The 27,356-nt window shown below is 39.5% G+C and overlaps 2 protein-coding genes across 4 annotated transcripts in view; one reads left to right on the forward strand and one right to left on the reverse strand.

Annotated features, from left to right (window-relative positions):
- sesn1 (sestrin 1) overlaps positions 1–11,949 on the forward strand; it is a 61,917-nt gene extending 49,968 nt beyond the window's left edge. The window contains exons 1-9 of one of the 2 annotated variants that reach the window (XM_041975208.1): positions 6,013–6,267; positions 7,073–7,138; positions 7,233–7,433; positions 7,522–7,704; positions 7,876–8,112; positions 8,211–8,465; positions 8,553–8,743; positions 8,846–8,990; positions 9,103–11,949. In XM_041975208.1, the coding sequence (XP_041831142.1) occupies positions 6,166–6,267; positions 7,073–7,138; positions 7,233–7,433; positions 7,522–7,704; positions 7,876–8,112; positions 8,211–8,465; positions 8,553–8,743; positions 8,846–8,990; positions 9,103–9,189 (1,467 nt within the window). In that variant the 5' untranslated portion in view covers positions 6,013–6,165 and the 3' untranslated portion in view covers positions 9,190–11,949. Of the gene's footprint in view, positions 1–6,012; positions 6,268–7,072; positions 7,139–7,232; positions 7,434–7,521; positions 7,705–7,875; positions 8,113–8,210; positions 8,466–8,552; positions 8,744–8,845; positions 8,991–9,102 lie in introns of those variants that run through there. The other variant, XM_041975207.1, reaches the window with a different exon arrangement.
- A 19-nt stretch (positions 11,950–11,968) lies between these two features.
- armc2 (armadillo repeat containing 2) lies at positions 11,969–26,988 on the reverse strand. Of its 2 annotated transcripts, none has more exons than XM_041975212.1 (18): positions 26,831–26,988; positions 25,476–25,699; positions 25,303–25,375; positions 24,813–24,978; positions 24,257–24,389; positions 21,806–21,867; positions 21,023–21,130; positions 19,925–20,109; positions 19,722–19,821; positions 19,343–19,557; positions 18,537–18,682; positions 17,894–17,993; positions 17,038–17,368; positions 15,607–15,729; positions 15,400–15,513; positions 14,134–14,266; positions 12,995–13,146; positions 11,969–12,848 (listed from the first exon to the last, which is right to left on the reverse strand). In XM_041975212.1, exons 2-18 carry the CDS (start codon positions 25,682–25,684, stop codon positions 12,721–12,723), a joined length of 2,478 nt encoding a protein of 825 aa, XP_041831146.1. In that variant the 5' UTR covers positions 25,685–25,699; positions 26,831–26,988; the 3' UTR covers positions 11,969–12,720. The 2 variants fall into 2 exon arrangements, with proteins under 2 accessions (XP_041831146.1, XP_041831145.1); XM_041975211.1 differs by having other exon boundaries at positions 21,806–21,870.
- Between the last annotated feature and the right edge of the window lie 368 nt (positions 26,989–27,356).

Here is a 27,356-nt window from a genome sequence, read left to right on the forward strand (position 1 = left end):
ATACCCTATTTTATGAACAAAACTTGTGTTGCACCATCAGACAATAGATTTAGACATTTGAATTTTTACTTTTATTTCCCTGTGCATTATCAACCAAGGCATCAGCACCAAAAAATATTATAGTTATGTTGAATTAGGAACAAGTGAAGTGGACAGAGACCAAGATTCCACTTAATCAAGCAGACATTTCATAGCATTAAAACATTATTGGGCCACTCACTGGGCACTTCAACAAGGTTCTGCCAGCCATTTATTTACCTATAAATGAAGTAATATGACACAGCCAAACGGGTTATAGGGGAACAGTTAGGCCACAGCAACATCACACCAACGCTTCAACTTTACAATCAAAATAATCCATTAGAAAGTTATAGATTTAGAGAATGGACAGTGGTAAAAGAAAGACGCAGGAGTGAAACCAGCATGAATGTAGAGTGAAGTAGATTTTTATGTTTTTTGCAGCTTCTGTGATGCCCTGCTGGTGTTGTCCTGTAAAATAAAAAGAGGGCATTGACTTTCTGTGAAAAGGAGCATTAAAATGATAAAATGTTTTAGACCCAGCAACTCAACAGATTTCTGCTTAATTTAGTGGCTCATATCAGACTTGTAGTTGTCTCTGCTCCAAGTTTCTCCTGTGAACATGTTGCTTCTTGGCATTTTTGGCAGCTGCTCCTCACTTCTGTTTTCTCGCAGAAACAGGTGAAGGGTTGGATCTTTTTTCTGAGCAGTTTACAATGTCTATTAGGAATTACAGGGTGATGACCAAACAAGTTTTTGGCTATATTCCCAGTGAGATGAGTCATTTTTTGCTCAGTCAGCTAAAGGAGAAAAAAACAGCTGCGCTTGCAACGAGGTACACAGCAGCATCAGACCGCAGGGGGATGTTTGTCTTTCTTTTTCTTTTTTTTTTCTTTTTCTTTGGGGTTTTTAAGAATCTTAATGCCAATACAAGCTCAGCTTTGTTAGCCTCATGTTTTTGGATAACACAAGTCGTAGAGATAAGCTTGCACCAGATCTCACAGTGCTGCAGTACCCTGCAAGACTGTGAGTAATCAAAGTAGAGCTGTGGTTGTTATTACAGAAATAGAAAGATTACTAAAGATGGAGGAAAGATTTCAGGCAAAGCAAATTAAAGAGTTTTCTACTGATTAGTGGTAGCTGTGTCATATCAGGCTAAAGATAGCAGGAGAGGGGTTTGGTATTTTCTGTTTTTCTATGAGATATTTTCTCTTGGAGCTTGTTGTATTGTGACAGCTGCCCTCTGCCTGTTAGAATAACATCCCCGGGAACTCACTCTTCCACACATGCACACAGGGGTTGCAGGCCAACGCCTTTTCCCCTGGATTGTCGACCACAGTGCATATAGATTATGGGATTTGTACAGATGCATCTTTCTGCGCAGCAGTTTAAAGTTATAAAAGAAAGGTTATCTTTTATCCCAGATACCTCTTTTCCCTCAATCCAGCTGCTTGTTTCCTTTATGCTCTGTTTTCGCTTTGTTCCTCTGCTTTTCTTGAATCCAGGGAAAGCTTCCTCTCAATGTTGGTGTGCGCAGGTCCAGGACCCACTCGCTGGTCTTGGGGCACGCCTGTCCTCTCAGGAAAGCCGGCACTTGGCGAGCCCACTCTACTCAGATATCAGGCCAGAATACACACAAATCAGAGAACAGGAGAAGGAGAAAAGAAGAAGAAAAGGGAGCAAAAGTTTCTTAAAGAGGGACAGAAGTCAGCTTTAATTTCCACACAGATCCAACTTTGAGTTTTTACACAAGATAAAAATTATGGTTGTATTAAACCAATCCACATATCTAACTTTGTGGCATACCTGGTATAAGGTTTTAACAACACCAGGTCCATGTCTTTGTTGCTGCTCGAAAGTTTGCAGGTAGCAGCTTGCAGGGCAGGTAAGGGTTAACCTTCCTCTCTGCTTTGTTAAATCAGTGAGTTGAACAAGCTCAAATCTAGAGTTATGTTTAAAGAGTGGCATGAAGGATATCCTTTTAGTCTTTGGTTTTTTACTCTTTAGCTATGTACATGTTTAAAAAACTGTGCAGAAACTGACATTTAGCTCTAGTGATTTTCTACATTGTTTTACAGCTACAACAGAGTAATCTGTTTACATGGAAAAAGTTCTCTGGTTGTTTTTCACAGATGAGAGTCGCTGTTTTGAGCCTCCAGGCTAATTTGAAACATGTGGTTTGGTGTTTGCTGTGAAGTTAGAAGACTTTTTTTTTTCGTCTCTTTTTTTTTGTCAGGGAACTCAGACAAATTATGACTTTGCAAACACACGAGTAAACTAAACAACATTGTATGAAACATAACAAATAAGACTGCTCGGTGAACTTCATACCTCCGCACAACTTTTTTTCTGTTTTCTTTTTCTTTTTCTTTTCTTTTTTTTTTGTGAAACAGGAGAGGCAGATAGACAGAGCAGAGAAGATTGGTTCCTGAAACCGTTGTTCTACCCTGCGATTGGTGGAAGCCTGTTGCTAGGCTTATGTCAGTGTTTGAGTGTTTTCTGCTTCCTCTCTGTGCACTGATAGGTCGGGTTTGAACTGGTCTGGTGGACTTCTGCCACTTGTTGAACGTCCCCACAGTTTCTGTGGTTGTCTTGCGTCTAACTGCATGAGAAACACAGCAGCCGCAGCTCCGAGGCACATATGTGCAGAGTTTACGCCTGGCTTTGCTTCCTCTCTAGCTTTTTTTTATTATTAACTTTTATCCGTGTCTTTATTGGTTTAAGGCTGTTTTTAATTCTTTTGTGCTCTCATAAAGGGAAAACCAGCTGTTTCCATGAATAATTAAAAAGGTAGCTGCTGTACTTTGAAACTTGTCAAAATTTTAGATCTTATTGAAGTTCCTTTGTGTTAATAAAGAGAAGTAATAATCTATTAAATAACAATGTCTTCACCTAACCTCAAATTCTGCTCTAGTAGTATCACTTATTGATCTTTTACAAACAGTCAAGAGTCAAAGTTTCACTTTGTGGTCTTTTTAAGTGTGGAAACATTCACTCACTGTGTGGCTGACACTTTGCTGTAGAAAGTTTTTCACCTTCATGAAACACAGAAATGGTGGATTTAAAATGGGCACAATGGGTTTCCTCAACAAGATTTTAGAAACAAAGTATGTCCAAAAAACTCTAATTCTACTTGTTTCTGCTTCATACTCCACTTTAACTGTCTATCCCTAAGCTGAGTAAGTAGGCCTTCATACACTCCTACACTATTAATCTCTTTTTTCTAAAAATCTTTTTTCTCCTTGCATTGATTATTACCTGAAACTCCACATACAACATACTGTGCCTGTGAAGCTTCTGTGGCTCTTGGTCAGCCTTTTGAAGCAAGCTATGTAACGTTTCTCTCAGCAACATCCTCTGTGGCTGCAAAAGGCAATTATGGGATAATATCTAATGCTAAAAAGTAGTTTGAGAGAGAGGTGACCAGAGAAGACTATCAAGGTTACGAAAAACAAACTCAAATGCTTTATAAGAGTTGGTATCATAAGCTGATGTAAGGCTTTAGTGGTAAAACAAGGTGCTAAACACAACTAAGGCCAGTTCCATATTGTGATTTTTCTTTCAATGATTTTATAAAATCCCTTTTTAAAAGTTTTTTGTGCATAATTTTCCTGCCTGGCACAGTTCATGGGAATATTTTATTGCTGTTAAAACTGGTGGAAATGTTTCCATTGTTCAGGCCCTTCTTCCAGCAGATAAGTATCTGAGATGAAGCCTGTTGTTTCCAGGAGTCTTCCCGTTCATTCAACTAATCTTTCCAGTGTTGTCTTTACTCTAAATCTGATCTCCCATCCCATACACACACATACTATACACACACACACACACAAACATATATACACTGTTACATCTTCAGGGTGGCATGTTCATTTAATGGCCATCCCATTACTGAGAAGTCACTGATTTATTCCCAGCGACAGTCCATCAGCTGTCTCCTGTCAGCAAATTGGTTCATCTTATATGGTCTTCATTTTCTTTCGGTAGCTGGCCTTAAAAGCAAAAGCCGCTGTTCAAACTGAATGTAGATGACATCAAAGAAATGACTGAGACTCCTCAAGATGTAGGTCTTCCGACTTCCCCGAGACACCTGCAGTGTGGTTTGTATATGTTACAAGATGTTCTGAAGCAGCTTTTAGGTGACACACCAGCACAGAATGGCATAAAAAGGACTGGAGTGTTCTGATTCTCATACTCTGTGTGTCCTGTTTACAGTCATTTGTTTAGTAATAAGTACCAAAAACAGAAACTAAACTACTTAGGAGGATGTACAGTATTCTCCAGATAGCTTAGACACATAAGAAGGACACCCTCAATATTAAGTCTGCACCCTAGTCAGTGCATGCACTCTGACAATAGTGTTTGGTCCAGTCTGCGAGGCCGGACCCCCAAGCCTAAGCACTTTTATGTGAAAAGGTTTGGTTTGTTGTCAGCCCCTAACGCTGACCAGCCTCTTCTGCAGCTTTGCTGAGCCATGGGGCTCCCATCAGACCTGGGAGTGCTGACTCCAGCCCTGGGAACATGTTTACTGCTGGCCTGCACCCCACCCTGTGGCATCAGGAGAGGGCCTGGCTTGATGGACACAATGAACCTGCTGAATATGCTGCTATCCAGTTATCAGTGCTGGGGAGTAGCAGGCGTTAGAAAACTGGCTGGGCAAGCTGACAGTGGCAGACTTGCCTTTTCTTGGCTTCCTCTTTAACTCATCTTTTAAAGATTTTCCTTGTTTGTCTGCTTGTTGTGTTTTCAAAGACCATCCAGACATTTATGCTGAAATAACTGTGTTAAAGACAAGGCCATTATTTTACAAAAGTGTGCTACTTTACATAGTTGTGCAGTTTTCTCCATATAAATTGAGTCTCTGAAATGCCAGAAGAGAGAATTCTTTTTCTAATTTACACGGGGAAATATTTGGAAATCTCACTCGCAAACATGACACACATATGTTTGTGCACATAATAATAATAATGTGGTTGATGGCATAGCAACACTGCTTATAAGAATTTCAGGCAAATGTAGCTTCTCTACTGAAAAAAAACTCATCTGAATGAAACAATGTGGATACTGTAATGTTAAATTTACTGTAGTGTTCTGAGTAATAACTGACTTTATAACCAGTAAACACAGTTCTAAAGAACGTGTTATTGTCAGGCTGGGATAAACAAAGACATAAGAGCTGCCTTTTCTTATCTCTGCTTCCTCCTGGTTTTAAAGCACTCCTTCAGCATGGTCTGATTGGTGGAGAAATGCCATTATCTGTGGTCTGATAGGCTGCGGTGGAAAACCACCAACTGAAGGGCTGTTGTTGCAGCAGGTCCTGCAGCTTTCCATCTCCCTACTGATGCTGATCTTTGCTCAGTGGACCTCTACCTTTTTCTGCTGCTCACCAAGGAGAGTTGAGGGCTCAGTTTACCCTTCCTTCCTCCTCCTCCTCCCCCCACCTTCAGCAGCCTGCGCGCACACACACACACACACACATATGTACACACTTCTGCTCCACCAGTTCAGTCAATAGCGCTGCTTGCTGCTGCTTGCTTGTTTTCGTGCACTTTACATAGATAAGCACAAAGATAACACATTTTTTCCTCGTAGCTGCACTTGCCAACATTAGAAAAAATATTTTTAAAACCTGTGTTTTGATGCAAGTATTGACTTGAGTGATTAGGAAGCAAAATCAATCATCTTTAATCGATTGCAGGCTTTAGTTAGCATACAGTGCGTAGTGCAGAACAGTAAATTTAATCATGATCAATGGCAAAGGGGAACAAAAGAGAGAAGTGATGTTTTCTTAAAGGGGGGATCGTCCCCCTCACCCCCGCTCACGTTTAGGACCCCTTTCTCCCCCTCCTCCTTCCCCATTTTTCCCTCACGCTTAGCTCCGCCTCTCACGTTTCCAACGCTGCTATTAGCCGTCTGGATTCTGTTTTCGCTATGTGATTGGCTAGCGAGTGCGTCACTCACTCGCGCCGTGACTTATTTACCGAATGTATGAGCTAGAGAGGACGGTATTCTGCTGAGGAGCTGCAACAGCTGACTACCTAGCACTTTACCCAGTGCCTCTAGGAACAAAGAGAGGAGGAAAGAGCCATTCAAATTAGAATTAAAAATTTTTAAACCCCTAAAATAAGCTGGGTGCAGCGAGGACGCGAAATGAGGCACGCAGTCGCACCGGCAGAAAACGTGGAAAACAATTCTATCGCAGTGACAGACTTATTCAAGATATGCACCCATTGTGAACGGCTAACCAAAAAGGTAAGAGCAGGGAAAAGCTTACAACACTGCAGCTAAATACTTTATTTTCACAATGCTTCTACCAACCTGCTATGTGGGTTTAAAACGGCGTTAAATGCTTTGTTTAGTTGTGTTTTAAACGTTTTGAAGCGATATCTGGCCTTTTTTCTTTTTAAGAAAACAAGCTGCAGTGCAGTCTTTTGTCCGTGCTTGTTTACGTATATGAAGAGTTTTTTGGTCATTGGGCAAAAAATCCTGCTTGGGTTTATGAATGTATGTGTCGACTTTGGCTTTAAACCAGATTACGCATTTAAAAGCACGTTTTAAACCCAGTGTCATCTCTGAATAAAGTGCATTTATGGGACTTGAATTAATCTGCTTCAGCTGCTTCATTGTGCGCTGCGGGACAGTGTCCGCTAGACATGTCTCGACAAGCAGCGGAAAGTTACCGGACATGATAGAGACAATGTAAAGGTTTCTTCTGGCTTTTAATATTGCATGAAGGGCAAAACGACGGCTGTGTAATTTTGGATTTGTCATTTATCCTGCTTGTTTTTTGTTTGATATTTTCGCATCAGCAAGAGCTGCAAGTTGGTTCTACACAAACAAAAACCCAAACCTTAAATATTCTCAGTTTCTGGTGTGTTTAAAAAAAAAAAAAAAAAAAATCCTGGATATTTTCAGTGTTGCAGTAAAAATAGCAAAATTAGATGGACTGACAGAAGAAAGGAGAAGTGATGATTGCTGTTAGATCTTGCTCGTAGCTTCCTCTGTTTCCTGTGACATTTAAACAGAATATTTTTCTTCTATTTCATTTATCTTGCAGGACTTGGGAGTAAGGATCCCAAGACCTCTAGGTAACGGACCAAGCAGATTTATCCCAGAAAAAGAGGCAAGAGGCTATTTATAGCTCATCCAAGATTTTAAAGCTCTTTTACAAACATAAATGTCATCTAACTTATTGTTAATTAATTCTTTAAAATCAGATTCTTCAAGTCAGTAAAGTGGACGCCAGGACGCAGTCGATATTTGAGGATGCATTTGCAGCCCTCGGTCGTCTCGACAACATCTCCCTGGTGATGGGCTTTCACCCTCAGTACTTGGAGAGCTTTCTCCGGACACAGCACTACCTGCTGCAGATGGATGGACCCCTGTCTTTGCACTACAGGCACTACATTGGCATCATGGTACAGCCATAACCAGCCTCTCTGAATCCTCAATTGAACATTTTATGTCAGGTACTGAAATATTTGTGTTTTTCACTCAATTTTGCAGGCGGCGGCGAGACATCAGTGTTCCTACTTGGTCAACCTACACGTGAATGACTTCCTCCAGGTAGGGGGAGATCCAAAGTGGTTGAATGGTTTGGATGAAGCCCCACAGAAGCTGCAGCAACTCGGAGAGCTCAACAAAATCTTGGCACACCGTCCTTGGCTTCTCACCAAGGAACACATTGAGGTGAGTGGATGTTGCTTTGAAAAGTGAACAGCAGGCTAAGATCATGGATGGTGGGTGTAGTGTGGCAGAACTGTTTAATTTGGACATATTCAAGGGATAGCGATGGGGATTAAGACTGGAAAACTACATTGCTAGTTTGGATTGAGGCATTAGAACATTGTTCATTTTCAGGGCCTTTTGAAGGCAGAGGAGCACAGCTGGTCCCTGGCAGAGCTGATCCACGCCGTCGTCCTGCTCACACACTATCACTCCCTTGCCTCCTTCACCTTCGGCTGTGGCATCACACCGGAAATCCACTGTGAAGGTGGACACACGTTCAGACCCCCCTCCCTTAGCCAGTACTGTGTGTGTGACATCGCAAACGGCAACAGCCATGCTAATCACCATGAAGATATGCTCGGCAACCAGGTGAGTGGTCCATGAGTTAGCAGCTGCTGTATTCCTCGTAAAATCCCGGCTGTGTAAAACGTAACGTCTTATATGTGGTTGTGTGTTTTTGTGTGTAGGAAATGTGTGGTGAGGTGGAGGTGCTGATGGAGAGGATGAAGCAGCTGCAGGAGTGCCGTGACGATGAGGAGGCCAGCCAGGAAGAGATGGCAACTCGCTTTGAGAGGGAGAAGACTGAGAGCATGCTGGTGGTCACAGCTGAGGATGAGGAGTGTTTCCCCTCCAGAGACATCTCCCGCCACTTTGAGGACCCCAGTTATGGCTACAAGGACTTCTCCAGGAGAGGGGAGCATGTGCCCACATTCAGAGCGCAGGTAGAGATCAGAAATAATCTAATATGTGGTGTTAAAAGATGCTATGAGAGATGATATGAATCAAGTTATTATTTCCTTGACCTGCAGGACTACAGCTGGGAGGACCATGGCTTCTCTCTGGTCAACAGACTATATCCTGATGTTGGTCAGATGCTGGACGAGAAGTTTCAAATGGCCTACAATCTGACATATAACACCATGGCAACGCATAAAGACGTGGACACCAGTATGCTGCGCAGAGCCATCTGGAACTACATCCACTGCATGTTTGGCATTAGGTCAGTCACTGGGTGTGATGTAATCTGTATTTTGTAATGCATGCCATTCTGCTTGGTCATCTCCACGTCCTTGTTTCTGACACTGTTCACTGTTTTCCTCAGGTATGACGACTACGATTACGGGGAAATAAATCAACTTCTTGACCGCAGCTTTAAGATCTATATTAAGACCATGGTGTGCAGCCCTGAGAAGACCACCAAACGAATGTATGAGAGTTTTTGGAGGCAGTTTCAGCACTCCGAGAAGGTGAGGTTCAATCCTGAATTTCCTGTTCTGACCTCTTAGTTGTTGTTATTTTAATTTGCTTCATGGTCCTACACTGATTTAATACCTTTTTTTGTTTTATTTTCTTTTGCAGGTCCACGTTAATCTGCTTCTTATGGAAGCACGAATGCAAGCAGAACTGTTATACGCTCTGAGAGCGATCACCCGCTACATGACATGAAGTGCTTTTGGCGTTTTTATTGTTGTCCTTTGACTGTCATTGTTGTTGCTTATTATGGGAGAAAAAAAAATCATTGGGGATTGGGGGGGGGGGGGGGGTTCAGCAAAAATTTGGGAAAAAGTCCTCCGTTGTGACGATGCTTGTTGGTTGGATGCGGAAAAGAGAATCAGAACAAATGGAAATCAAGGAAAGTCATCTCAATCTACAAGTGGATACACATGCAGTGCCAGAACTGACCAAGAGAGGGCAGTCCGGAGCAAACTCCTGCCATGCACAGGGTCTGTGCTGCGGGCCAAAGCAACACCGGGTACATCTAGGATTACATTTCAGTATTCCAGCGTGCAACACGTCTGTTGCCAAGCTCACCTTTATTTTGTTAGAGCAAGAACCCAGAGAAAATACCCCAAAAAGAAGGTGTGCAGCCAGAAACAGTCTGCACTTTGATTCCTTCATCACTGTTGTATTTGTTTAGTTTCTTTAATAACTCTTTATTTCATTTTGTATCACAAGAAGTGGATGTTGTCGATGTGGTAACTGGAGATGGTCGTGTTGACTGTAGGCAGTGTTTTTTTTTTTTTTGTTTTGTTTAAACGTGTGCCTGAACTATCCAGCACAGTCTGCATACGTGCTGATGCTGCTGCTCCCATGTTGTATTTTAGTGGGATCATATTGATTCCCCCAATCACCCCTTACCCAATTCCCCACCAGTCCCTTTACTTAAGCCCCTGTCCATTGGAAATCCACTGCATTAACCCCTCTCACCTTCATGTCCTATTCCCACATCCCAAATCTCAAACGTCAATGTAAGCTAATCCAAGGAGTGTGAAAACCAGAGAGAAAACCAGAGACGTTGGAAAAGAAAACTCAAACACTGAGCCCTTTTTGAGTTTGATTGTACGTGTGTGAACGGATTACGTGTTCATAATGAATGAGGTGTGAATGTTTGTGTGCGTTTCAAAGAAATGGAGAAAAGTACATCTTTGAATTTCATGTTAAAAAAAAAAAAAAAAAAAGCGAGGCACTTTGAAGGATAGCCTTCTTGCTTCTGCTGTAGCTCTGTTATTGTGAGAAAACTGTCTTTTGTTTATGATGTCTTTGTTGTTCTGGTGATGGGGGGGAAAAAAAAAAAAAGCTAAACAAAAAGCGAGTTAGAAACCAGGTTTTCCAGGGGGGATTTGCTTTCGGTTGCCCTAACCACACCGTATGTCTTCCGCTTATCCCAGCTACCTGGTTGCCCTAACACTTTTAAAGCTTTGGATTGTGAATTTTACCAGTAAATGAATACCTCTTCTGTTCTTTATTAAACATATAAGTGCTCTTTGGTGAGCAGAGACTCTTTCTGGGCTGCCGTGTTCCCACTGTTTGTTTGGGGACCCGGCAGGCCCTCACAGGGCCGCCTGCGGTCGACAGCTTTCGAGCGCAAAAGGTTGTAGCTGTGCTTATTTCCCTGCTGGGGAAGTCTAACCAGTGCAAAAGCAGCTTTTTTTATCATTTTGAGCTGAGGTACAAAACCTTAGCTATTTTTTTTTTTTTTTACTAAAATCAGTAAAGTACTGCATTCTTCTGTGGGTGGACTGAGTATCAGGTGAATGATATCAGGAGTGATATCCAGATGACGACGGGGAGGCGAAGGAGTGTTTTGATGTTCAAAGAATGGTACAATTGGAAGTAGTTTGCGAGGAAGTGGAGTTTTTTTTTTCTCAAACTTCTGACTGATGTCAGTTACTGACACTTTTTATATGAAAATATATGAAAAAGATGGAAAAAAAATAAAACTATAATATTCAATTGTTGTGTATTATTCGTAGTTTTCTCCTAAATGAAATTCTATTGCTTCATCAAAGAGATTGTAATAGATGTGGAGAGACCAACACAATTTGGGACTCAAGCAGTGAAAAGCACAATCTCGGTATTGCCATCAGCTCACTTTTACTGCTCAGTTGCACAAGAACAGGAAAATTAAATGACCCATGCTAATACGTGAGCATATCTAAGTGCTGTTATGCAAAAAGTGACTTGTGGAAAGATGGGGAGTTTTTATTCTGTAAAAGTTTTGGTCCAAAGTACACTCAGCTAATAATAAAAAGGTTGAGTTCATTAACAGTAAGCTGAGCTCAGGGGAATGGTTCAGTTTGTTATCAATACAGTTCAGGGACTTTCATGTGAATTTAATTTTACTGTATGTACTTCAGAAATGTATGACCATATGGTCCTTCTTCTGTGGTGCGGTCAAAGTCTCTCTTTGTTCACAACCATCATTTTAACTTCCCAGCAGAGGCTGGTAATCTGTACCTGAATTTCAGGGTGTTTCCCACCAAGGCCACACAAGTATATCTGTCAGTTCACAATCACCAGCAGGAACTTGGTGTTATCCCTGTTAACCAAACTCTTGACATACTGGTGGCTTTCTTACACAATGTGCGGAAGAGGAAAGGTTTTTTCTTTTTAAAAAGCACTATCAGTATCAGCCAGCCAAATTTCTTTCATATCAACCCTTAGAAATTCTGTTTAGGGCAATGTTTGTTTTTGGCTCTGGCTAATCAGTTGTTTAGGGGTTTTTGAAACATCTGCTTGTCTTGTGGTTGTTACAGGTCACTACTGCGTGAAAACAGAGTTTTAACGTTAAATGCCGTTTCTGACTTGTTTCGATGTAATAACGATGTGATTTTTTGAAATGCTGTACTTTGGCTACTTGGTGTAACTTGTAAGCACTGCCGGGCCCCATATCTGTGTAATAATAAAGGCTTGGAGAGGAAACAAGATGTTTGTGTGCTTTCTTTTTGCTCAGCTTTATTATACACAAGCTCAAATTCCACACAGTTACAGATGATACAAGATTTACCTAAGAGGTAAATTACAGGTCTGTCACTTGTTTGATCACATTATCATTAAAATCCCGTCACAACCTGAAATCAAGTTCAAGATAATTGTTCTATGTGTAAAGAGCGTGTTCAAAAAGTACATGTAAGTATCCCAATAAATTCATGTTTCAGTAAGCTTTTCTTAAAGTGCATGAAAGTAACAAAAACAGGAGGATTAAAAATGTGTGTGCAGATATTAAAAACTAAGGATTTAAAAAATAATCTGGTAAGTTTTTACAAACATACTTTTTACTTTTTGTTATCATTTAATATTCTTCTTTTTATACTCTGCTTAATGACATTTAAAACCTAAACTGTAGACCCTAAACATTTAGTTTACGATGGGTTTCATATTCACCATCTGTAGGCTGTAAAATGTTTGTCACAAGATGGTAAAATGATGACTGGAGCATACTGAACATACTTGGAAGGTTATACTTACAGCAAAACAACATTGAGAGTCATCCTGCACCTCATTGTTTCAAGTTGTTTTTAAAATATTTTAATTCAAAGTAATTTCTTTCTCCATGAAAGGAGAACTGCAAATGTTCACAGCCACTTTTAGAACATCCACATGAGGTGAATATTTGGAAAAATATAAATTTATTATATGACTAAGGCAAAGGGTTCTATAATAACACTATAGCTGGACTGGTTTTATGTCAGGTTGTCAGGTCTGGAGACTGGAGAACCCCTGTACCAGTTTCTGAGCAGAAGGTAGAAACTCTACCTCCCAGCAAGTCCTGTGGAAGCTCCTTGCTTCTTCATTTTCAATCCACTTCAGAGCCTGTTCTTCATCTAAAGAGTTAGATAAAAAGATTTGGTAAAGGATGAGCGTTGCTCACAAAAAGTCAGAATAATGTGTTGTTCATTTCACCTGAGTATCACTAATGTGAGTCCGTTCTAGCCTCCCTTCTCATGTTAGGATTAGTAATGACACTAACCTAAGTATGTTGTGAGAATCTCCAGAAGTGTTTCTCTTTCCTGTGTGTCTAACAGCTTCATTGAGCCACCAGTCAGGTTCCACACAGCCTGACAGGCCTGACCTGCCAGCTGCCAGTCACCTGGTCCAAAGTCTCTCAGACAGTCCACCAGCCTAGTTACACAGACACACATATCATGTGACCTCAGGAAGGGAGATTCACATGACCGTCAGGTTTGCAAGCATTAGCTCCACTTCACTGGACCTTCATCTGGAAAAAGACAGCAGGCGTGTGAAGTGGAAATAAAATAAATGTTCCAAAACTGATCCCTTTTTTTTTTAAGTGAGTAGAATGAATCAAACCTGTAATGTGTCAACAATCTAAAATGACAAATAATACTTAGGAGCAAATACGATCCACTTTAAGATAATCGTTGCATCTTGTTTTGTAGCAGTGGAGTGAAGACCAGATTTACTTAGAAAACACAGCTTGTGGAGAGGATGCCATATTTACTAAAATCTTGTTTGACGTTATTAGTGTTGCATGATTATTTTCATCAGTATTTGTTAATTAGCTGGAAATCTTTACCCTTACCCTTTAGTTTTTCTTTGGATTAATGGATTTGATTTTATCATTTTAGACACATTTAAAGTCTGTCTTCTTGTCTCCTTCAGTCTGGTGGCTAAAACCTCATGCCTACCTACCATACAGAGCTAAATATGTATTATTAATCTTATTTAACCCTTAGCAACAAAGCTCAGTTATTCAAGTGTCAAACTGTTACTTCAACAACATGCCCCTTCCTCTATTTTGCTGTTAGGCTACCTTTTATGCTTTCTATAATGAATGATTTCATTTCCAAATCCCACCTACTGGCAGTGAATGCAGAAAACAGAAATAATGAGGATATACGGGAAGATGTGTGTCAGGCTGATTTCTTATCTACTGTCAGTTATGAGCACAAAGGCATTTATAACTAAGCTTTGCCTTTAAAATCATCATTGTATCATGCGGCTTACTATCTATACATATCAGAAGCTGTTTTCCATGACTCCTACTTATATTTTCCTGGAAACCCTGTGATTTGTCTCTAAAATGTACTACACAATATACTCATTAGGAGACACAAACACAGAATCTGTAAGTGCATTTGTCCTTACTTGGCAGTAGCCCCCTCTAGTGTGAGACAGATCCTGTTGGGAGGGTCCACAGCCAGGTTGGTCAAAACCCCGCAGGCTGAAAAACACATCTCATTGCTCTTTGAGTCAAGCAGCATCACCACAAACTGGTAAACTGAGGGAGAAGATGAACACAAAGCATGGTGAAGATAAGAGGGCTGCTATCACCAGAGTCAGCGGGCATATTTTTATTGTTTAGAGGTGGCCTTGCAGATAAGTTCAGCCTCAACAACAGTAGTGCTGTCAGTAACTTAGTGCTCAGTTTTCTATAAAAATGCATTTTTAAATTATATGATTTACTAGTGCACCTAACTGTATTATTTATTCAAGTCGATATGAACTTTTGTTCTAATACTGTCCCCTTTTTTGGTGCACAGTGAGAAAATATAAATAAATACAAATAGAAAAAAATGATTTGCAAATCATTTAAGTGTTGATTTAACAACAGCAACTATTTTTTAAAAGTAGGGACAGAGGCAACATGGGAAAAAAAGATGTGTAGGAACTCTTTAACAACTAGAAAGGTTATTTTTAGTCATCAACAGGACCAGGACTCTTTCATAAGTAATTGTAATTACTAGGTTAACATATGGTGTAAAGATCCAGAGACTCTAGAGAAACCTCTGAAAGGGACAAAGCTGAAAACTAATATTACATAGTCATCATGTTTAGGCTCTCATTAGCTACTGCACTGAAAACTGATGTAATTCTGTGGTGAAAATTTTGCTTACAATGCAGTTCATCACACCACTTACAAGGACAAGTTGAAGTTCTCCATTACAAAAAATAAATAACTGAATAAAAAAATCTCACATATAAGTAAGATCCAGAATTGCCATCAAATTTAAAAACAGCTTAATGGTCTGGTTAATCAGATCTTTGTAGAAATCATCGACACTCCTCCGTTTTTTGAGTTTTTTTTTCAAATCAGCCTCCATGATATATGGTGAATAAGAGCAAAGAGGAAACTTAATTCATTAGTGACAATCTTGTTAATTAATAAAACAATGCAAAACCACACTTTGCAGGCATTAGATCAGCTGGAATCTTAGAGTTGCTAGAGGTGCTAAACAGCCACTGTTGGCTTTGTAGCGTTTTCAATAAAAGACATGCAAATCATTGCTTCTGTTTTCATTTAAAGTTGACACATTGTCTGTTGAAAACAGAACTGAAGGAGTGTAGAAAAATAATGTTCAGTGTTGAACAAACTTATTTAAATGTCTATTTGAATTAATGTCATCCACATACCTTTGTTTTGCATGATGAAATCCCGCACATCTTTGTACTGTGACAAGTTTCCATAGACACGGGCGGCCTCTAGCATGACGTCCATACAGGAGCTAAGCACCAACTTCAACATCACTTGCACAAAAAACAGACATAGTATGCAAAAAGGAAAATATAGAAGACACCTCTAAATCTTTATTTTAAATTTCTCGCATTATTTGGTCTTACACTTTGCGATGGCGAGCCGATTGCGTCTGATCTCTGAGTTTTCTTCCTGGTAGAATGACAAGTTATTGATGGTGGCAGCAACATTCACCATCAATTCCTTGCTCTCCTGTACAGACTTCAGCTCTGTTCCACCCACCCACACAACACATAAACATACACAACAAAAACAAAAAAATATCAAAAGTGTCACAGTGACTCATTTTGGATAAAATATTATCCACACTGATCTGTTAACAAGAACAGCTCACGTAAACATGGTGTGAGAATTATATTTTATCCAGCATTTACTGGTGCATACATATGTTATATAAAGAGGGTGTCATTCATGTAAAGGCGAAGTGAGCAATTTTAACAAAATAACATGCAAAAATACAGTGAACACTTCAGTGTTCAGCTCTGTTGCACTAATACAACACTGGCATCATGGCATATAGCTGTCTCCTGTGGTTAATTTTGGCCTGATACAGATGCTTTGATAAAACAAAGGTCAAAGTAACCCAGTCTAACCAACCATGACACTGTGAGCAGCTTGGAAATCAAGCTCTGATATAGCAGCAGATGTCATGTGCTTGGTTGTAAATCACAGATATTGCGGTCACACTGTCAACTGCCGCTTGTGTCACACAGAATTTTGTTTCTCGTTCTGACTGGAAATTCTGCTTTGTTGTATCCCTCTAATAGCGCTGTAACAGAAATATGTTCAGCAGCCTAGCACGAACTTGATCAAAACAAGACATCAATCAGCCAAGTTTGCTCTTTCAACCACTACTGAAGTCTAGTTTTCAGTCTGTGTTGGTCACACTAACTCCATATTCTCCTTAAGTCATTCATTTGTGTTTCTGTTTTCATGTTACTCTTTTTTTTTGTATTTTTCACTGGTTTACCTTAGTTTTGCTTAATTCTCTCTCCCAAATGCCATGAAGTCAAGTGTGGGAGGCAGACAGCAAAGAAGAGTTTCACACACACCTACGCATCAGTTCAACTGGTCCTGAAACCATCTAACCACATGGGAGAAATTCATACACACAAACCAAGTCGGCTGTGAGATGTGACAGAACATCCTGCTCGTGCAGCGAAACGCTGCGCTCTGTCAAACTAAAAAGAAAAACAAGTAAACCAAAGGAGGTTGTGGTGCTTACTGAACACAAAACACTGAGAGGAGGGCAGGCAAAGGAGTGAACAGACAAATGAGTGCATTTTTGACCAAAGTCATGTTTTGTTCCCCGCATAAGGGAAGTAGTTGTGTGCCTTACCTATTACTATAATGCACTAAAAAGCTACTATTTTCTTTGTTTAACCTCGATACAACATTAATTCAAATAATGAAAAGAGAAATCACACAGTTATTACCCTTCTTCTAGCCCTATCCTCTGTTTTTTAGTTTGTTATACAATCTGACTAAAACAAAAGTTTCTCCTTGTTGCTGCTCACCCAGTGTCTCCATCAGAAGCTGAATGCAGGTTATGTTCGTGGCCAGCAATGGACCAACTGCGGGGTGGATGCACATGTTCGCCAGCACCCTGACCAACTTCACCAACACGTCATCCGCCTCCTTCGCATTGATGGGAGGAATGGCAGAATCACTGGAGAAACGGGCACCTTTCTGCATGGGAGTGTGGGGTAACATGTCTTTCCTCTGGTAGGTGTTGTAAATTTGGAGGAGCATTTCCATGCAGCCTTCACACTGATAGAGCTCGAGCCGAGGCTCATCGCTTTTGGATGTGAGGTTCCCAAGGGTAAAGAGAAGACGTACAACAAGGTCCTGTGGATAACCAGTGGAGATTAGTTGTTAATGGCGTGTTAAATGTAATCACATTTCATTTTACAAATCTGTCAGCAGAGTTTATTTTAGGGATGCAACTAAAAATTCAAGCCATATTTATAACTTAAAGTAGATTACACTACATTTGCTTAAAATGTGATGGTCACTTCTTTACCTCAGAAAAAGTACAACTGGCGGGAGGCAAGGCTAAATAAAACTTATTGTTTTTGTACTGCTAGCAAAACATGGACAAATTTGTGAAAGTACCAATGGGCAAACAATGACGAATGAACAACAGAGATTTCAACTAACAAAAAAAGGATAAAAAAAATAGGATGAGGCATATCTTGCCCTAGGCTTGACCAGGTAAGGGCCAACAAGACATCAATGGTGGGTAATGAAAAGAGACCACAGTGTGTTGTATGTCTCAAAATATTAGCCTAACAAACAGAACAAGTTATAGCTTTTCTCTGGAATACAAGAGTGAAACCAACACAAAAACAGGTAAAAAGTTTGTGGACTCACCTGTTTTTGATGATGTTTGCCCAGCAGTTCCAAAAATAATGGGTAGCATTCATGGGTCTCGGCCAGAGCCAGACAGCACACAGAGTAAGAGGAGAGCTTACTGAAGGACAGATGGGGGACAATGAATACCACTTGCCTCATTGCTATGGTAGCTGAACACAGTACGATTATATGTTCAAACTATTAGATAAAGAGGTCTGTATGGGGTGTAAATAATATTTTAATTACCTATGGAAAACATATTGGGACATAATCAGTTTTATCGGTGCTTTAACCAATAATATAGACATCTCTATATTTTTGCCTTAATTGGTAAAACAGTTTAGACAGTATACTGATGGAGAGCTAGTATCAGTGGTTGGTGTTGTGGCTAGAGAAAGATGGCGGTGGTATAAAATTCAGAGAATATGGCTTTTTCAAAAGTTAAAACTACTTTTGCCATTAAAATATTGAGTAAACCAGTTTATTCAATGTCAACTAGGTTTTGTGAAACCACTTCATGAAAGACAATAAAAATGCAAAGAGGCTTGCTGTCCATTTTGTGTTTTGTGAAGTGAAAGTTTGCTTTTGAGAGCAGAGACCACAGATAAAAACCATCATCATGCAGAATTCAAACAACTATATGAAAACAAATGTGTGGTACCTGTAAATTCTGGAAATGTTTGTACAGATGTCTCTGTCTCTACAGTGATGACGCAGTACCACACAGAGCGCTGGCAGTATAGAGAAGGAAACAAAGAGCGAACGAGAATCGGGATGATCAGCAAGGTTCCTCAGGGTGGCCGTCAGCTACCGGGATCAGAGACAGAAAAGAAGAAAAAAAACTGTATATCTGTGTCCAAGAAAAGAGAAGCCTGTCAGTTCTGTGTTTTGCCTGGCTCAGAAAATAATGCATATATATTTTCAAGGCTGGCTGCTGGCCTGTGCAGGATATCATACAGAGGAGAAATGGGAAACTGTTCAGTACTGAAATAAATAATTCTCTCACAAGAAGGAAACTGTAATTTCCAACATGAGGAAGCACTGAAAGCTGTGGAAAGTCATGGTGTGCTTATTTTCCTCTGCTAACTGGATAATGAGTTGTGTTAGATGTCAAATGGAGCACTGGTTTAAGATGTTTGTTTGGGCCAGCGTATGTGGTCTGCAGCCATCATTTTCAGCAGAGTGAAACACATTGTGTTTTGGACTGAAGTAGCCAGACCAGCAGAGAACATTTTGCTAATGGGGCAGCAATAAACCAGACATAAACAAAAACAATTTTGCCAAATCATTAGAAAATCTGTCTCAACTAAAAGTACATTAAACATACCTTTCCTTTGTTTTTTTTTTTATTGACATATTTTTCACTTGTTAAATTTCTGAGAAGAATTCATGTAAAAACTTTAAAGAACATACCTAACCAAAATGAAATTTTAAAGCTATAATGAGAAAACTGAATCTGTGACAAACCTGTAAAAGGATGTGCCCTGCTATAGTAAAGTTGGTGTCTTCTACTGCACAGAGCTTCTGGATGAGTTTTTGAGCTACACCAATACAATTCTTATCCAGCAAAAGCCTGAGGATAGTAGAGTTCCCAGAGATAAACTTCAAAGTACCAACACAGTAGAGCAAAGCTTCTCCTGATACACACACATCCTCCTTGCTCAGCACGCCCAGCAATGAGTCTGAACAAACAAAAAATAGAGTTGTTACCACCTGTGTGAATATAACTGAGTATCCTAAAAAAAAAAAGACACCAAATAGAATAAAACAGATAAAATAAACCTAAATGTAACTATATTTAGGAAGACAATTACAAAAGAATAAATATATGATGTGCCATCCTGACCAATAACAGAGCTGTTGAAGAGGATGTCGTTGTTTTCACTTCGGCTGATCTGAAAGATGAGCTTACAGATGTTGAGCAGATTTTTTCCACTGACACACAGCTGGGTGAGAGAGAGAGAAAAAAAGGATCATATCGCTACTTTTACATTAAGCGGTTGCCTGGCGTGCAAAGTGTGCAAACCAGCAAACTCACAGACAACTCACAGCGAGACAGAGCTTGGCAATGTGCAGGTTGAGGTGGGCAGAGTTGAGGTCGATGAGCCGGAACAGTGTTCGTAGTATCCCCGACCTCCTCTTACAGCGTCGACCGAGCATGTCTGTGTCTGCCAACGTGCCGTGGAGACGGTCACACAAATCACACAGATGGTCCACCGAGCCCTCAGAGCTGCCTGGAACCACAGGCAAGCCCACATATTGCAAAGAAATTATGTCAAGTTCAGAACAAAGTGACAAAAGGTCACAGAGTACACAAATAAAACAACACAAACAAAAATGAACACATTCATTTGGACTTGTTGCCAAGTGTGTAGTCATATAAATACAGATGAGTTGTACATATTTTTAAAGAATGAGTAAAGTGAAAGAGCTCTTTATGTGTGGGAACATGAGGTTAAATCTGTAACATCAGTAAAATACTGGCATAGCAAAGAATGCTAATGATTCTCCTCTAAAAAGCAGCTTTAAGTTTAAGTGATCAAACTCAGAAGAACAATACCACAAAAGACAGTTGACGCAGAAGAAGAGAAAGGGTGGAGTCTTTTCCTTGTTTTTGAGGTAAAATAAATGTTTTCCTTGCATAAATAACAGGGCCTGACCATTTCATACTGAATAGTCTCACACTTCACTGCAAATTCTCATCACATTTCAAAGGTGTTTACGTATGAGCCAGAAGGCCCTTAGTACAATAAATATTTAATATTGATCTTTCAAATGAATTTTCCATTAAATTTGTAGTGAGTAAAATATTAAAGACAGATTTTATTTCATAGCTGTGAGACTGTGGTTTCGGGCTAAGACAATTCTGTACAGATGCCAAACATAACACTGTATTGTCTGTCTTTTTGCAGTGGGTAAAATGAAAGTTTTTGCAATTGTTTTAGATTTTATGCATAACTATCTGCCAGTGTTGAGAAATCAATTTCTCAGCCTGCTGGTTGGAAATGAAAAGTAATACGGAAACACAGGCAAGAGGCCCTGACAAGAGAAGCTTGGCTGTAAAATGTAATATTGTGATACAATGAAAGAATGCCATGACTTTTGACTTTGTTTTGGAGGGTTTTCCCATTGCATTGCACACAATACCTGCAGCCACACTCTCAAGCTCTTGAAGAAGAGGAAAAATTGCATTATTCCACACCAATGAGTCTGTATCCTGCTCTGTGCTTGTGGTGTTGTGCCGATACCCCAGCTCTAAAATGTGCAGAGAAAATTGCAGTTAGCCAAATTACCTCCTGCAAACACAGAAGTGACAAGCATGGTTCACAAGTTCACTGTCTTAAAATAAAACAAAAGGAAGTTTGATGCCACAGCAAAAGGTCACAGCTAGACTTCCTCTGATTTCTTTCTGTGCTGATGTGAAACAGTATGTATGTGGGCATGTGCTATAAAAACAAGTGTGCATGCGTGTTTGTGCATGCAAATGTCTGCAGTCTCACAAACACACATGCACCTTTTTTTGAGTATTTGCATAACCCCTTGCTTGGTGTGATGCAGGAAGCTGTGGTTGCACAAACCAACAGCTCTCTCAGCTGTTGACTAGTTGCCTGCCATGGTGGAAATTTTGCCCATAGCAACAACATCCCGATCAAAGTTGGACACTCAGCAATGTCTGATCAGAAAGACAGCGAGAGGTGTGTTTTTATTTTTGGTGAAACAACTTTTTGTTGTATTAAATATACATGCTTGGACGTTTTAGAAAATATATTTTATTTCATGTAAAACCACTCAATATTTATGTAGTATGTTTATCTGGTCTATTTCCCATATGCTATGCAAAATAATACTGTTGCTATATAGTTATGTGTGCATAACTTCGGTTTGTGAAAAAACAGAGCAGAGAAATCCATTAGGAACATCTAGACAAACCTGTTCTCCGCTCTTCTCTGCACTCTGTGGCTCTGACGTCTGAGTCAACAGGCTGCACTATTCTACTGTTGAAACAAAGAAACACAAACACAAAAACATCAGATCTTGCAACTATCGTCTGGTATAATTAAATTATATTTACTTTGGGTGTTTTTTCTCAGTTAGACATCAAATCAACAGTAAAAAAAGTTAAACTGAAGAATGAAAAAAAACAAACAAACAAAAAAAAACACACCTGCTGAGCCAAAAAAGACATGAAGACAGTGAAATGATAATCTGACAGAAAGCCACTAGGTGTCCCTGTTGCAGCAGAGACACATGAGCAGGTGCTGCTGTCTGTTTTGTGTGTGCATGTGTGTGCACATTTGCAGGCATGCAAATACATCTGACTGTCTGTGTGCCCTTTGTGCGTGACTGCTTTTATTTATTTAGCTGTGCGACTGTGCAATTGTGTGTTTTTTGTGCAGCACAAACTGCAATCCCCAACAGACAGGAACTAAGATCTCTGCTTCCACCAGGCTGTGGGCAGTCTGGTTAAAGCTGTTCATGCTTTGTCACTGTGAACTGTCTCCACAGGCTTACCACTTCTGTGCAATAACGGTAAAGTGCTTCCAAAACCATGGCCAAGAGTTATGCTGTGCTGCGTGTTGTGGCTTGCCTTTTGCATGTTAGCGCATCCTGCTGTACTAAGTTACTGGAAATAAAATGCTTCAATACTCCAGTAGTTTCTGTGCAACATGACAGGTGAAATGTAATAACAATAAATTAATAATTATAATTAGCTATTTTACTTGTATTCAAAAGACTTTGCTTGTTTGATGACACAAACGTTAATATACAGTATTTGTGATGTACTACAAAGGGCACTACTATTTCCATTTTTAGTGACCGCCAAAAGCTAGCACACAGGACATATGCAACAGGGAGTGCTGGCTGAGGCATGCTGCAGTGAATGTCAAGGGGCTTTGGCTTTGTATGATCGGATTAAGAGCCTGATAATAAGGCCTCTTTGTGTGATTCTGCATTCTCTGAGACATGACCTCATCCCTGTCTTAGGCCTGGCCAGTGCATTGCAGTCACAATATATGTTGCTGCCAACCTTGCCCAGATGGGCACCCAAATCTAATAGAGAGCCATTTGGAGCTATAGAGCTCTGGCTTATTGGAGAAAAAGAACCTAGTGGAAGTGTAATCTCCCCTATCTTTATATCTCATCCAACCCACCATATTAATCTGCCATGCTGTTTCCATTTCCACTTGCAGTTAGGGTGCTTCTGACTGTACTTTGATTTTCTCTGTCTCTCTAATGTTCAATCCTTTAGTTCTTAAATCTCTTCAATTTACTCATTACCACACTAATCACATGGGACCCACCTTTGTCAGCAACAAGTTACACAAATATCGTTTTCTAGCTTAACTTGTGAGGGAGGTGGTAGTGCTGTGGGCAATGGCCCAGATTTCCTGTAAAAGTGTTTTATGGTCTGTGCACCCCCCTCGACAGCTCCAGCTGCTTCACCAAATCAATAAGTGGATAGATTGTAACGACAGCCCCCCGACATCATGCCCAGAGTTATACCCCTCATGCTGACACACAGCTGATGAGGTCGGCAGAAAAAGCTCCTCTGCATTGTGGAAGTGTAAAAGCTGACACACGATAGTAATGACAGATAGAGGCCGTTTCTCTGGGAATGAAGCCTGTCAAGAAACTGGGTTTATCTGTGACAAAAGTATAGTGTACAGTAAAGTATATGATGGTTAAAAATGGCTTGAATGTTAAAGTTGAATTTTTTGTTATCTTCTAGTGACAACAATTCTGGCGTAAGAGACTTTATTCAACTGTCATTGTTAGTAACTGAATATGTGATAGTTTGGCTACAGATTGAGAAAATCAAAGCTTAAAAAGTCTTCCACTTTAGAAAATATTTATTATAAATATATTGATAATTACAGGCACAGTCCTTAATTTTGGACCATATTTTTGAAAACTTTGGAAACATCCATTCTTGATGTGTTTGTGTAACAAATCAAACATCAGCATTTACAAATACTAAAGCTGTAAACTGCTCTATAAACACTGAAAACTCAAAGACAGACTTTCAAAACGTGAAAGTAACAGGATTTAGCAACAAACAGTTATATTGATATCAGTTTTTTAAAAGTATTTCCTGTTTATGTTTTTTCTACATTTCTAAAGTTACTAAAATATTACGCTAGAAAAACAGAGAGGCAAAACAAAGACAAAGACAGGGAGAGACGGGAGTAGATGGAGGATTTAATAAGAGGCAAAAACAGGAGGCAACTCCATCTAGTAATGGCCACCCCTCCAACCCTGTGTGCCAGTAAATCTTAAATTCATTGTGCTGCTGTCATAAGAGTCAAAGAGAGGGAGTAAGGGAGGGTGGAAGGGCAGACAGCAGGGGACATATCATGTAAGTCAAACACAAGCCATTACCTTTCACTTGCCGTTCTGCTTGGGCCAGGCTTCAGAGGACCACTGTGAACTGCACTGTCTGAGTGGTCTGTACTGGAAAGATGTAGAGCTAACAGGTGACTTTGTCCTGGGCCTTGATTTAATCTTTCTTTCACTAAACACAGGATGGAATAATCAAGAAGTTGTTTACAGGTTGCTGCTTTGCACTACAGAAATATTTTGAATTCTTTTGTTAAAAAAGGGCACACATATACTACATTTACACAGGTAAAGTACTTCACTATCTATTATATTGCCCTAAATAGCAAACTAATTTTCCAGGCAACAGTGAAAATAAAATTGAGTAATTTTCCATTTAAAACTATATTAATTTTTATTTTCACCCAGCCCAACCCAGTTTCTTGATTAATTTTGTACACATCAAACAAGTACGAGGTCAACCAAACTCTTCTCTTTTTTGTAAGCACAACATGAATAGATATATTCAATAACTATAATACATTTTCATAACTCCACTTTATTAGCTTTTAGCATCTACATAGTAAGTCAACATTTAGAGGAGATTTTTTCCCCTTACCATCTTTGTTTGCTTCCAAAGACGGCAATGATGTCAGAGATCCAGTCTTGAGGAGGCGAGGCCGAGCTCCTGCCAGTCCCCTCCTCAATTCCAGTGGGTCAGTGGGGGGTTTAGGAAAGACTTTAAATGGATCATCAGCATTACTAGGGACTGGATACTTTGGTTTCTAGATCAGGAGAATCATGTCATTTGTATGTGATGGTGTAAGGAATCAAAAATCACCTTTATGCAGGTCAAAGGAAAGGATCTCCCCCGTTTTTTCCCTACTCCTACCTTTGAACTGACACTTATTCACACCATCCTAGTCACAGGTGTGTAGTACCATAATCAATTAATAGACTGACAGTGTTAGTGTAAGTTCAGTTAATATGGTCTATGAATACTAGATATGCACACAGAGTACCTGAATATTAGGAAAATTACCGTCAGCCTTTTCTTCAAGCTTTTTTTCACAATAGAAAATATGTCATGCATGTGTGAGGAAACATACATGGTCCAGAGGAGAGAGACGAGTTCCTGAACCTGGTCTGGAGTCCGAAGCATCAAAATTTTGAGCATGAAGACTGCAAACAAACACATCAAAAAGTTGCTGTTCACTAAATTGATTGCTGAATTATAGACCATAAATAAATACATTATTCTTAAGTGGTATTTGAGACTAACCTAAAGGTAGATGGAGGTCTGAAGTCATGATCTGCTAGATGAGAGTTCCTCCTAAAAAGTTGTCGGTGCACATCTCTTGGAGTAAATGGTCTCTGGGTGGACTGAACTCTCAGGGACTGCCTGGCTTCACTGACTATCTCAGCACATGTTTTTCTCAAACTGTTGTGCTGCGGGATGAAAGGGCAGCAAATCTCATTTTTCTTCTCCATGGAGATGATTCAGGCCTGCATGGGTGACATTTGTACGCAGATTCAGTGGTTCAGTATCTTCATTAAATGACAAATGTTACAAGGTGCATTACTGATGTGAATGAGTCAAAAATAAGGAAACTGTCAGAAAGTTTTATAATGTCACACTTAAAAAACCCCAACAAGATATAAAATTATTCCATCATAAGTAAAAGTCTTATATTCAGTCTAACTAAATGTACAGAAGCATTATCAATGAAACAGTTGAAGCATCAAAAGTGAAAGCACTGATTACTGCAGGAGACCATTACATGATTAGATATATGGGTAAAGATTATTGCTGTTACAAATTAATCTGTCTGTTTACTTTATCAGTTAGTTAACACTTTCTTCAAAACCATACAAAACTATCATCCAATTATCCAAACTGTAAGATTCCCATTGATATAATTATTTTTAGTTTAATCATAATCAATTAGTACACATCAAAGATAATTAGATAGATATAAAATGGAAAAACACGACTAAAGCAAACATTAATATTGCTTTTTTGTTTTTGTTTTTTCAAAACACTGATTAGTCATAAAAATATGTCACATTTAATTAAATCCCAATGAGTTTGCCTAAAATAGTTTTTACTTGCAACATAACTAAACCTACCATAAGAATCCAACTTGGTACAAGAAAGGGTAAGCGACTTTGAAATATTTTAATCTTAATTCTAAAAACATGCATATTTAGACCTAAGACTATATATAAATGAAAGAATATATGCACAATGCCTACACACGCCACAAGTTTTACCATGCAAACATTTTCCAATTTGTTTACGTAAAAAGATCTACAACAGAACTTCTACTAGGTTGTATCATGTGTGAGTGAACGAGAACGAGCAGTCCCTTTGCGCGGTCATGTTCCGTTTCCATGGTGACAAAATGTCGCCGAACTGGCTTGAACATCAAATTCAGGCGGAAAAACAGGATATATACATATATATTAAAAGATTATTATATAAGACAATAAAATTCATTTGTTTACATTTGTGGCCTGCTGTTTGAGCAGCTGAATATTTCTTTATTAACTTTACTTGAGGAAACAGGAAGCGTTTCAAGAGACTTTGAATGAAACCCTTATCTCGGGTTAAACATGAAATACTGCAACACTTACCATTAACAGTCCTGTCGGGTTAAAATTTGAGACAGATGACACTCCAGCTTTTAAAGTGATGTTTTTCAGCCAAAACAAAAAAACACTGGCAGCTGAAAACAACTCCAAACAGACAAATTTTTTTCTCCGAGCACGCAGCAGGCTGACATGAAGATGCACGAGCTTCAGTCGCGCGTCAAGATGACGTACTGTGGTGGAGTTGTGGATGAAACCAGAAACTTCAGCTTCTTGTGGTTCATCATGAGGACTTGTGCACATTTCTAGTTTTATTTTTTAAACAATTCTCCTGTGCACCAAAAATACAGTGTGGTAAATAAGCAAGTTAGAAGAAACTTAAATTTATTTAAATGAATTAAATGCAAGCCTACCGTGGGCAATTATATTTGTGCGAGGAGTTGTTAAGCAGAAGAGATTCGGGGTTAAACCACTGTACAATTTTGTGGTTTGCTGGTTGTAGTGTATTATAATGCAGCACTTTGCTAATGAAAATGGTGACAGTAAAACGAGCTTGTCGTTTCTGATATAG

Source organism: Melanotaenia boesemani, chromosome 22 (genome assembly GCF_017639745.1).
Source record: "Melanotaenia boesemani isolate fMelBoe1 chromosome 22, fMelBoe1.pri, whole genome shotgun sequence".
NCBI classification, from domain to species: Eukaryota; Metazoa; Chordata; class Actinopteri; order Atheriniformes; family Melanotaeniidae; genus Melanotaenia; species Melanotaenia boesemani.